The sequence below is a fragment of the Phasianus colchicus genome, chromosome 6 (assembly GCF_987193195.1).
Source record: "Phasianus colchicus chromosome 6, bPhaCol1.hap1.1, whole genome shotgun sequence".
Taxonomy (NCBI): Eukaryota; Metazoa; Chordata; class Aves; order Galliformes; family Phasianidae; genus Phasianus; species Phasianus colchicus.
The window spans coordinates 4,565,378-4,577,710 of NC_143441.1; the positions used below are offsets into that span (position 1 = coordinate 4,565,378).

At 39.1% G+C, this 12,333-nt stretch overlaps 2 protein-coding genes across 2 annotated transcripts in view; one reads left to right on the forward strand and one right to left on the reverse strand.

Moving 5' to 3' along the window:
- Positions 1-4,415, reverse strand: part of POU6F2 (POU class 6 homeobox 2) — a 338,317-nt gene extending 333,902 nt beyond the window's left edge. Inside the window, exon 1 of the mRNA XM_090142231.1 lies at positions 3,560-4,415. The gene's annotated coding sequence lies outside the window, so the exon portion shown is untranslated. The remainder of the gene's footprint in view (positions 1-3,559) is intronic.
- A 124-nt stretch (positions 4,416-4,539) lies between these two features.
- The window catches only part of VPS41 (VPS41 subunit of HOPS complex), a 107,899-nt gene continuing 100,105 nt past the window's right edge, over positions 4,540-12,333 (forward strand). Inside the window, exons 1-2 of the mRNA XM_031599405.2 lie at positions 4,540-4,668; positions 8,396-8,434. Coding sequence (XP_031455265.1) covers positions 4,648-4,668; positions 8,396-8,434 — 60 coding nt within the window. The 5' untranslated portion in view covers positions 4,540-4,647. The remainder of the gene's footprint in view (positions 4,669-8,395; positions 8,435-12,333) is intronic.

Below are 12,333 nucleotides of genomic sequence, written 5' to 3' on the forward strand. Positions count from 1 at the left end.
CTTTTTCATCTTCTTTGTGTGCCCTACCCAGCACAAGAAGGAATCATTCAATAAACACTGCCTGAGAGTGGAGAGGAAAGAAAGAAGCAGAAGAAACACAGGGAGAGAGGGTTGGAAGAAGGAAGAAAAGATTAAGTAAAATGCTATTTCTGAGAGATCTGAAAATAATTCACTGTAATTTTGAAAAGTGTCAATATGTGTGGGAACAGAGATCAACTTTTTAAAAGAATTTGTAGGAAAGTTTTTGATATCTTTATCCCTCTTTCTTATAAAAATGGAAAACTGTTTATATGTAGTTACATTTGCCATGGTGGTGGGACATAGCAATATTGTGTACTTCCCTTTCTTTCTTTGCCTTTTTGATGATATGGCAAACTACACAAGATAATCTTTAGCTCCAATTAAAGAAGACAGTTACAATGATGTTCATATTGTACTCCTTCCTATGTTTAACAAAAAAATACTTATTTATCCTTGTTAATGACTATGCTATGAAGATTTGCATCTGAGCTTAGCTTTATGAGCATGATTTGCCTACTTTTGAGTCATTAAAATATACTTATATGATTCTTTGATTTATAATTAAAAGAGCCTTTATAGTCAACGTCTGTTACTTATTTCAGGAGGAATTTTCATAAAATAGTTTTTAGAAGGGGACTAAAAAGAAGAAAGCAAACATTTGCAAAACCTCGTGATGCTAGAAGGTGAAACAGGATTTTTTTTTTTTTTTTTGAAGTACAAGGGGAAGCTATGATACAAATTGAAAGTAGCTTCAAAGAAATAATTCTTTGATAGCAAGTGAGAAAAAGAAAAGCCTTTGCAATTTTCTGTCTACAAACAAACAGCAAGAGTAAAGCCTTTGAACTTCTATTGTTCTGACAACAATATTAGCTATGTTTTATCCAGCATAGTGTTTTTAAATGCTATTAAATTACAGACAACACCACTTTTTTTTTCTTTTTTTTTTTCTTTTTTTTTTCTTTTTTTTTACTGAATAAGAGGTGGTGAGAGTGGAGAGAGATAACCCAGCTGAATATTTTGTTGGATGAATCAGTCCTACTTGAGAACAACTGAGAGCTCTTGGAGCCTGAAATACAATAATCTCTACCAAATGGCATGGATACTTGTTACTTGCTAGGTTTCACAGTAGTCAGGAAGAAAGTGTGTTAAAAGCAAGAGATAAAAATTCTAGCCAGTATTTGGAATCTGAATGATGGTCAAGGTCCATGTTTCAATGATAATTCCATTTTCTGTGGCAAAAGGTAAATAAAAAAAATACTGACTTGAATTTTAGAAAGTCGATGGGAGTTTCGGTACCCTTTTGTAATTGTTCTGTGGTATTCCTGTCAACTTTGAATTAAATTAGGTACTACAAACATTAAAATCATCATGGTATGTCTGAAATCTTTATCTACAAAGACTTATGAAAAGTGCTATTTAAGGTGAATCAAGTTAAAGCTAGACAATCACTTGGGAAGGATCTAAGCCAAAATGCTCTTCCTAACCTTTAAAGTTAGATAGGTCCTAAGCAGAGATCCCAAACATATCTCACTTCGGCCAAGTAACTTTACTAGAACTTCAGATCCACATGCTGGCAGATAGAGCACCTTTTATGGTTAGGCTGGAACATTTACTTCCCTTAGGCAGGAAGTGAATTTATGAAGTCCACTCATGGCAAACTACATTTCACTGTTTTCTCTCCAAAAGTTGACTTGGATGCTCTTAGGACAAAGGATGCTGAGCGCTTCATGTGAGGTGCTGAAAAAATTTCAGACCCACTGTTGTCATTGCAACGTGATGGCTGTCAGCACTTTTGGAGGATGGGGTGTGGGAAAGGCAGTAGAATCAAATTATAACATGTTAAATTTCCCTGATACAATACAACCATGTGATCATGGTGGATTGAATTCATATCTTAAGACAAAAGAAGAAGAAAAAAACCCACACATTTGCACATTTCTGTCAGAAATAAGTAGTATGCTGTAAGTAAATCACATTGTTTATACCACTTATTCTATGTACAGTGAAAACAGGAACATCTTTTCTTTGACTGTTCGTAACAAATATGCCTTGTTATATGTTATAATAGCCAAGTTCACAAGATCTGCCATCCTTTCCCTTACACTCTATTTTTTCTTGGCACTTTTAGAGTCAGTTACTAAAGCTCATTCCAGTTTAAAATGCATCACAAAATGTCTCTGCTTAAGAAAAACAAAAAAATAACCAACAGAACTGAAGCTCCAAACTCCTAATCATTTCTTTTCCTAAAAGCGGGGGACAAGAAAAACAACCAAACAAGATACCAGGCAAACTTTCCTTTCACTAGATATACAGTCTTCAAGTACCAGATAATATACAGGACATATCCTGAATCCATTGACAGCAATGGTATTGTTTCCTTCGTTTCAAAAGATTCAAGGAGGTCAGAACAAGACCAGAATGAGTTTTCTTGAGTAAGCTACAGAGCTACCAGCAAACATCTCTTGCAGTCTCTTATAGAAGCTTATTATGACTCTTGTAATCAGTTACATTTCTTGTCAGCAAGATTCACCAGAGGACCTCATTTGTCTGATACACAGGAATCTACTTCTCATTTCCAGCCTAAATGTACTGAAAACAGATGATACCTATTTCCTCTCATACCTTTCACTTTAATAGCACTTTTTTCTCTTCAGCTCCTTTTTATTTCTAGACTGAAAAAGCCAGCAGAACATACCCTGAATTTCTGTGATCCTTCCAGTTGTCTTTTGCTCTCTTTCATAAAATCATTTCATAGAATCACTGAATGCTTTGGACTGGAAGAGACATTGACGATCATCAAGCTCCATACACCTGCCATGGACAGAGTTGACACCCACTAGATTTGGATTCATCTTTTTTTTTTTTTTTTTTTTTGAGCAAAAGTGTCTCGAAATTTACGTTTTTTCTCAGCTGAGGTCTTAACAACATCTTGTACAATGGCAGCTTAATATCTTACCCTCAGCAAATTTGCCGATGACACCAAGGTCTTGGTAAAGTTGACACCATAGAAGGAAGGGATGCAATCCAGAGGGACCTGGACAGGCTCAAAAAGTGTGCACACAAGAGCCTAATAAAGTTTAACAAGGCCAAGTGCAAGGCATTGCACTTGAGTCAAGGCAATCCCAGATAGAAGTACAGACTGGGAAAAGAACTCAACTGAGAGCAGCCATGCAGAGGAGTGTGCCTGGGAGTCCTGATGGACAAGAAGTTGGACATGAGCAGAAAGCTAACAGTATGCTTGCTGGGCTGCATCAGAAGAGGGGTGGCCAGCAGGGAGAGGGAGGTGATTGGCTCCCTCTGCTCTGCCCTTGTGAGGCCCCATCTGCAGTACTGCATCCAGGCCTGGGGATCCCCAGTATAGGAAAGAAATGGAACTGTTGGAATGGACCCAGAAGAGAGCCAGGAAGATTATCAAAGTGCTGGAGTACCTCTCTGGTGAGGAAATACTGAGGGAGTTGGGCTTGTTCAGCTTGGAGAAGAGAAGGATTTGAGGAGATCTAACTGCAGTCTACAGTACTAAATTTTAGAAATAACTTACGTAGTCAGGGGGTGGTGAGGTACTGGAACAGGTTACCCAGAGAAGCTGTGGATGTCCATCTCTGGAAGAGCTCAAGACTGGGCTGGGTGAGATCCTGGGCAGGCTGATCGGGTGGGCAGCAAATCTGTCCAAGGCTGGGGTTTTGAACTAGATGCCCCTTAAACACAAGCCATTCTATGATTCTATGTGGTGTCCCTACGTGCACGTGATCAGGATGGCATTTATGTACTCCTTTGCCACGATGCCTTGATGGTATCTGCTAACTGATTAAAAATTTAGGTTGTCTTGTATTATCTCCCTTAGAAATTAAATCTAATTCATGACAGTTACATGTTCTTGTACTGGCACAGTTGACTGAAGGTCCTCAACCCAGCGTCAGCCTCTCACTGTGTCTTCAAGGGACAGTTCTACTTCCTCTTGACCGAAGTCTGCCTATGGCAGTGAGACACACAATTTTCACTGTCACAGGATCATGGAATCATTAAGGCTGGAAAAGACCTCTAAGATCATCTAGTTCAACCGTCTACCCACCACCAATATTACATCACCATGTCACGGTAATGCTTTCTGCATTTAACTTCCACTCTGTGACTTTACAGTCGTGTTTTCACCCTGACAGCCCAGGTTGTTGAGCATTATATTCAATTCTGGGCCTTGACAGCGAGGGTGAGGACTCGGTCCATTAACACTGTTGATCAACCTCACATTTGGGGCAACCCCACTGGCAATGCCTGAATAACGCCTGAAAGCACTGCCTAATGCTATTTAGCTTTGGTTACATTTTAACGCAGAAAGAAAGTTTAGATTCATTCACGGCACTCAGGTCTTCAGTTTTAAAGAGAGAAAACGCAGCAGCACTTAGAACCGTAGAAAGAAATGCAGGCTTTATAAGGTTGTCCTGTCACAGCAGCCCAAGCGCTGCTCCGGTGAGCGCTCGTCAACGGCTCTTATCCTCACAGACAGGCAGATACACGCGGGAACGGCGATTAAAAAAAGGACAGACAACCCTGCCAGCGCACAAACTACATTTCCCAGGTGCCTCCGCTCTCCGCCTTCCTGCCCTCACATGACGGCTAGCTGGCCGCGCCATGGCGGAAGCTGCGGAGAAGGTAGAGGCCGAGAGGGGCCGTAAGGGCACTGCCCCGCCGGCGGGCGAGGAGCCGGGCGGGGAGCGGGGAGCGGGAAGCGGGAGGCGGGAGGCGGGGGGCGGGGGGCGCAGCCCGCCCTGCGCGGGCCGGTGGTGTGGCGGCAACAGGGGCTGGAGATAGAGGAGGAAGCGAGGGAAACCTCCGGTCCTTCCCCTCGTTAGCTGAGTGTCAGGGCTTGTCTGAAGCAGACCGCCCGGGGTGGGGGTGCTGGGTTTAGGTGACATCTGATATAGAATCTCTGGCAGCTGGGGTCGGGTGATTGAAATGTGATTGGCGCTGTCGCTGGGGAGAGAGTAAGGGGCTTGAAGGAGGGGAAGGGTCCCTCTGGAGTGGATGAGAAAACAATAAAATTAAAGCTAGAAATGAATTTCCCTGGCTTCCTGAATACTTTCTCAATTTGTTTGCTCAGTTAGGGCTTTTAGTTCTGATGTGCAGCTGAGCAGCACGACTTCTGTCCTTCTTGAGAGGCAGAAAGAAGAAGAAGAGCTCTAAAACTCAAGGAAATTGGCCGATTGGTTCCCATCTTTTCTCCACTCAGAGATTTTGTTGTGAGAGGCTGGATTCTTTTGGGGGGAGGTTTTTTTTTCTGTCTAATTTGGTAAGCTTTTAACTAATAACACTTCAGAGAGCCCTTGGGATAAAACCAATCCTGATAAATTTTCTTACCTTTAGTAAAGTAAAAGATTAAAGCAGTTTGTGTTTTCATAATCATGATATAGTTAAAGGTACCTTGCTCTCTTCTGTTTATTTTCTCTGCAGTGTATGCACAGCTCGACTGGAAGGGATGTGTATGTTGTGAATGGAGTGGCACGGTTTCTTTGAAATCCAAGTTTCACAGTTTTCCACTCCCAGCAGATTTAAGTAAATAGGTCTGAACAGTTGGTACCATCTGGTTTTATAAACCCGATATCAATTGTATTAGAAAGCCAAGTTAAAAAAAATCTTTTGAAAATTCATATTGGATCTAAAGGATGAGAGATTCTAATGGTTAGAGATTACTTTGCAAAGTTTCTGTGACTTCCTCATCTGTTTTCTCTTTCTCTATTCTTAGGCTGTCTGAGCAACAGCATTTGCTATCTGTCTGAAGCATGCTTCCGATTTTACCCTAGAGTCTGAGACCTTCTAATGGCAGTTATTCCTACATGATTTGAGATTCTGGTCATCTACAGTTCCCTGCTGAGGAATTTCCTTTCCACAGTTAGAAGCAGAAGTAGGGTACAGTCCTCTTGTTTTGTGCATTTGGTGAGAGAGGGAAGCAACCTGACAAAACTCCAGGATAGTTACAACTGCAGTTTGCCTGTGCTGATAGAAGAATTGTGGGGAAAAAAACTTCTCTCTCATTATGCTGCTAGCAAGTGGGTTAGTTGGTATGAGTTGATTCTGAACACCTTCAGCAAAACTGCTGTCAGGGAACAAACAGAGTTTCTTCATTTATTGCCCAAGCTGAGACTCCTTTTGAATTGTTCAATGATGTTTTCTTTTGTTAATCATAAAGACCATAAAACACTTACCCGAATTTCTGTTCTGTTTATGAAATTTTGCAGCAGCAATTGCAGTGGCTTGCTAATACAGCAGCGTTAGCAGCGTGGATTGGTATTCTCGTGGTTCACATAGATTGTTTATTCAAATCAACTTCTGGTGCACCGTGACTTTGTAGGCCACTATTTGCCAATGATGGCCTTTCACATAACGACTTGCAGTTTCATGTGATCTTTGTTGTTTTAAGTGACAAATGGATGTAAGGATCAACAGCAAGTAAGCTGTAACTTTGCTGTGCACCTGTGTGAGCCTGACTGTGTGGTGTTTAAACTCAGTGAGCTCCCTCTGAGAATTCTTGTCACTTTTTTTCCCTAGCTCTTGTTTTTCTGAGTAACCAAAACAATTAAAAAGCATGGGGAAAGATGTAAATGGTGTAACTGCACTAAAATGTCCTGTGTAGCAGCAAAAGTGTCCCTTGTTCTAAATGCTTATTTAGAGAAAACAGATTATTTTTTTTCCCCAAAATACATTATCCTTCTGATATAAACTGCGTGAAATGGATACATCATTTTGATATTTAGATACATCATTTTTTGTACAGAAGAGCTGAGTATGCAAATCTTAGTGTCCAGGAACCAGGCAAATTTTATGTTTAGAATCTAGTGATATCTTGCAGTAAATTGCGTGTGTTGTTATAGCTTGTCCAATAGGCTGCCAGTGTTACAGCCTGATGTTTTAGTTCTCTCATCATTTGGTTATTATAGAACTTAAAATGCACAGAGATTCCACTCATATAAAACAAAATTACTGTTTTCTGAAAGGTAACTATTTAGAACAGATGGAGAGGCTGATCTACAGTGATAAAAGTTAAGCCTAAGCTTAAAGGATACCTGAGTTTTAATCCCTTTTCACCTTTTCTTGACTTCCGTACTCCTCCTACTTGCACTTTCCTATTTCTACTTGTAAATACAGACTATGTAGATTACCATTCCCTGGGGTATGTGGTTTAGAGATGGACCTGGCTGTACTTGGTAAGATGGCAGCAATCGTGGTTACGTCTTACAGTGAGTTTCAAGTAGCAAAATGCAGCTTTTCTTCTCTCCCATATCCCATATCTGTAATCAGTTATGATGGTCACTAAAGGTGAACCTCCAGTAATGCAGATGAGGCATTTGCAGGCATTTGCTTTCTGCCTAGAGGTGACAGTCAGTGCCTTTTATAAATGGGGAAAATAAATAAAGTGGCAAACTAAAGATGACACTGGTCATCAGTGCATTAATTGTTTCCTTTCTCCTTAAACTGTTGGTAACTTTTTTTTCTTTTTCTTTTTTCCTTCTCAGGTGAAATTCCCTACCTATTTATCATAGTATCCAAATATTACTTTATAAGATTTGAAATGCTGCCTTCTAGCTTGCTCATTCTTTGCTTGTATCATATTTTGTTGTTGAAATGCTTCCATTCACTGTCAGCGTGTTAGCTGCAACCTTTTATTGCAATTGATAGCATTAAGTATGTTAAGTAAATCTTCATTTTGCTGACTTCTTTGAGGAGGTATTACATCAGCAGATTTTACCAGTGGACAGGTGAGAAATTAGCAGGAGTCAACGTAGATTTTTTTTTTTTTTTTTGGTAGGACAGTAAGATTCATGGTCTTGCCACAGAGAGATGCTTTAAAGGTACAGTTGCTTCAAAGGCAAGGGAAAGCCACTTGGTTTGCGTTGATATATGATAGGAAGGAAGAAATCACTAAATTCTGACTTCTGTGGAAAATGGCTTGAAGTTATTTAGTTTTAAAATAACTGTACTAATAGTTGAATGCAGAAGCTTGTTGCTGGATAACAAGAAAATGCCATTCTGCTTCAGGAGTCAAACCACAAAGGTATTGCTTTGTAAAACTTACTGCTTCTGGAGGGAAGGAAGGCTTTCGCAAAGGGCATGCTTCACCATTCCTTTTAGGGCAGGGAACAGCAGTCTCATAGTCACCTGGTGCCACTGAGTGTCAGTGTGGCACTAGGTTAGATGCCCATGGTGTAGGTGTGATGGGAAGGATAACTTCTGGTACGTTCAAAACACTGAACTTTGAGTTGCTTTCATTTTTCTCTCTTATTAAAGGCTTAAAAAATACTTTAAAAAGGGAACTGTTTCTCATTCACTTAGGGTTATGTATGTACTTAGCTAATATTCTCTTTTTTCTTTGCACTGTTTTCAGGAAACCAGGTCTAATGAGGAATCAACAGATGAATCTGAGGTAAGCCTGCTAGTCCTCTGTCGGTTTGGAAAAATACAGCAGTCACTGGTTTGTTTTGATAGCTGCTTATTTAGAAGTTCTGCTGGTCCAGTATAGCAAGGAATGTTAAGCTACACTTCAATTATTGAAAAGGAGCTGTGATTTACTATTAAATGCTTTTTTTATATTTAAAATTGCAGTCGCCACATTGTAGGAAAGTGAATTAAGAGAAAAATTCAAGTGTATGCACTTCTGTTTCCATATGAAAGAACTGAAAATTTAATTGACAGTATAATTATATATGCACTAATACTACATTAAAATATTTTCTCTATCTAGTGCCAAATCTTCACACTTCAGGCATAGGTACTAAGCAGGCAGAAATCCTCATCTGCAGAGTGGTGGATTGTACAGAGGCCAGAGTAGTGGTTTTTGAAAGAATCTTTTAGCAAGGGGGTACTTTGTATGACTGTGGAATAACTTTTTCCTCTGCTTTCCATGAGTGGCTGTGGTGGCACTGTAGGCTGCTCCAATGAAGAAGCAGAGATTCCTTTGGCCCCAGTGTGTTGCTGTGTGGAGCAGCTGCTGAGAACCGACTATTTTGGGGTTGAAAGTAGATGATCACTGCAGTCCTTTTCAACCCAGGCCATTCCATGACCTATGACTTTTTGCCTAGTGTGAAATATTTTCATTCTAGACCCACACTGAATGTGGAGGGGCCTTAATGTGAAGTGCTTGTAAACAGTGACCAGACCAAATGCTCAGCATTATGTAGAAGAATAATCTCCTCTGAAGGGCTGATATTCACGGAATAATGCGTATGACTCCCTGTCAGTTTTTGCAGCTTTAAAGCCTATTGCAAATGAGGGCCTGTGTTTCTAGTGTTTTAGTAACCTTTTAACACTTTAGTCTATTTCAAATGAATAATTTACAGTGGAATTAATACAAATGGGTTACCAGGTTATTGAACTTTTGTTTATTTTTACTTCAAAGAAAAATAAGTATGATGCAGCTTCTGTCTAACCAAAGGTGGAATAAAAAATAGTGCTAGGACCACCACGTCTAAACGTTGTTAATGTTTATTAGTACTATTTGAAGGGCAAGCTGATAGCTTCGCTCTTACTTCTTGTGTTTGTAAAACTATGTGATTTCTTTTGGGTGGCACATGGATTGGGATGGATCTTATAGGGACAGTTCTAGGAGCTGGGTCTCTAATCCTTGCAGCCAGTGTCCTCTTTGAACTGTTAAAAATAATATTTAAGGCATGGATTTTGTAGAGGTCTTGCCATCGCAGTAATAAAGGTTTTTACATATACAACTGGTTGCACTTAATTTCATTTAAATTGTTTCCATAAAATTCAAAGTTATTACTGTTGGTTTCAGAGAATGTATGATGTATACAGGTTATATTAAAGAAATCTATTTTATTATGGAGGAAGATAATTTTAAGTAACTGTTTTTGAGTAAATGATGTCCCTGTCTGGACTGGATGTATAAATAAAATACAGAATATAGTGTTTTGTTTTTTTTACTTCTTACATTGCTGTGCCGTTGCGTTATTAAAGAATCAAATGCGCAGTGATTCTCTTTTATGCAGCAACTCCTTTAATGTCATTCCTTTATTAGCAGTTAGTAAATAACATGCTAATCCTAATTTGCTACCTGCTTGATTTATTTTGAATGGCATGTTCTTTATCAAACGCCAGAATGTTTGTTTGCATAGGCTCGGAGGTAAAGCTTTATAATAAACCTCAAATGTGGGAGTCCACAAACGTGACCATTTTGAATATGTGTCAGCTAAGAGCCTCTCGCTGTAAGTTTGGTTACAACTCTCTCTTCCTAGTAAATTCAGTTCTCAAGGCTGCTTAGATGTGTTCAGTACTTCCCATCTGCTTAAGTCAGAATGTGTAAAATCAAGAGGTATTCATTAGCAGAGGTGGTGCATCTGTTCAGATGTTATGCAGGCATCTCAGTGTGTGTCAGCACTTATAGAAGTGCAGTACATCTTTCCTGATAACTACAGTACAACTTAGACTTTTATTTCATATCCTTACATATCTTATGGTGTTTTGTAAACCTAATTTTCATTTAGACAGGATGATAAGATGAGGAAGCTGTGTATCTAATGCTATATTGTAGCTTTCAAAAGGAAAACCTACTTGGCCTGCTATGTATTTCTGCTCAATCATTTTCTTGGTTGTGTGTTTCATTTTGTTCATTTGTTGTTTTGGTTTGGTTTTCTTCTGTGTGGTGTGTTGCACATCGTGCTTATGAAGTATGCTTGCTTTACTTCTCACAGCTTCATTATCAAGTGGGCTGCATTTGAGGTTGAGCCTGCTCAGGTTTGTTTGTCAGAAAAGTCCTAGTACAATGTCCTTCCAACAGCTTGTTTGATTTTATTCTGCAGCACCTAGGGCTGCATGTTGGGACCTTCACATACGATGCCTTAAAAATAGGCAAGAAAGTAATCTAACTTTGGGCTACTCATAAACTGTGGAAGGGAAAAAAAGTCTTAAAAATTATGTGTAGTCTGACTTTCTGATTTCAAATTATCTCTCTGTTTTTGCACTGTGTCTGTTTCAGTAAAATCCTGCTCTCCTTAATTGAGTTGCTTTCTTTCTGGCAGATCCGTCTTAGGTTTTGCTAGTTATTTAAAAGATGATGCTAATAAATCTGTAAGGAAGTACTCAAGCTTTCTTCTGTAGCAGTGCAACATGGTGGTAAAGTGAGATGCAAAAGAGCATTTTTCTGGCAGTAAAGTTGTAGCTGCTTTTAAAGTTGCGTTTAATAAGAGAATCCTGTTACATTACATAATGGACCATTGTAAAGTGTCCTGAGGAAAATATTCTTTTACTTTCAACTAATTAAATGAAATTCATGAAATGGAGCCTTCTTTCTTCATGAGAGAATCAGAGCTAAGTTATCATCCTGAAATTTGGCTAGTTATTTATTAATGTTGTTTCTTCCTTTCTAATTTACTATTTGGCATATGAGCAGATGGTCCTGTTCCAGTACTTATTTCCATTACAGGGACTTTTTTCAAAAGAAGTGTCAGTGGAATCATAAAACTAGTGCTTTGTCTCATAAAAAACTCTGTGATTATGTGAGGAATTTCACTGATTTTTGTGTGCCTTGCACTGCAGACTTAAGTTTTTCTTCTGTATTTTCGGCCTGCTGAAGCAAACGAGGAAGGTAGATGCTCATTTTATGCAAAAAGTTTTGAAGAATAGTAATTTGTATTCTTAAAATGCTGCATTGATATGTGCTTTGCTCTTTTTTATTAGGTATTTGTGTTTGTTACTCATCGTATCTCTGTGCTGCATAGCATGGTATGTTTCCATTTGAGCACTTCCACCACTTCCATTTTTATGTCTCCCAGTCTTAATTTTTTTGCCTGTTTCCTGATCTTTGAGTGCTCATCCCTTGTGAAAAGGATATGTTCATTTAATTTTCTCTTTTAGCTATTTAAACACCATATTACTACATCATAGGAGAATTTACAAAGGGGAAGTTATTGTAGAAATCCTTTGTTAACCCAGTGTTCAGAGAGCTTATGTGGGCTTAAAGATATCTCACGGCCATACACTTCTTCCAGTGCAACTGATAGTGTTTTTATTCTTCAAGTTTTTGAAAACAGATCTGAACTTGAACACAGTTATGAAATGTGTAAGCATTAAAAGGAGGACAACAAAAAAAAGCCTTGATGTTTTCTTTTCCTTTTCAGTGCTCTCCAGATCTTTGTCTTGTATGCTAGGTCTGGATTAGGTCAAAGCAATTAAATCGTTTCAAGTAAATAAAGCATCTGGTAAAAAAAAGCTCCTTGTCATACTCAGTTTCCATCAAAATGTCCTCTTAACATGGAGTGCTGAGCACTGGGCTGGAAGAGGTGAGCTCTTCTGTGGCTAGTAAGCTTTTGAAGG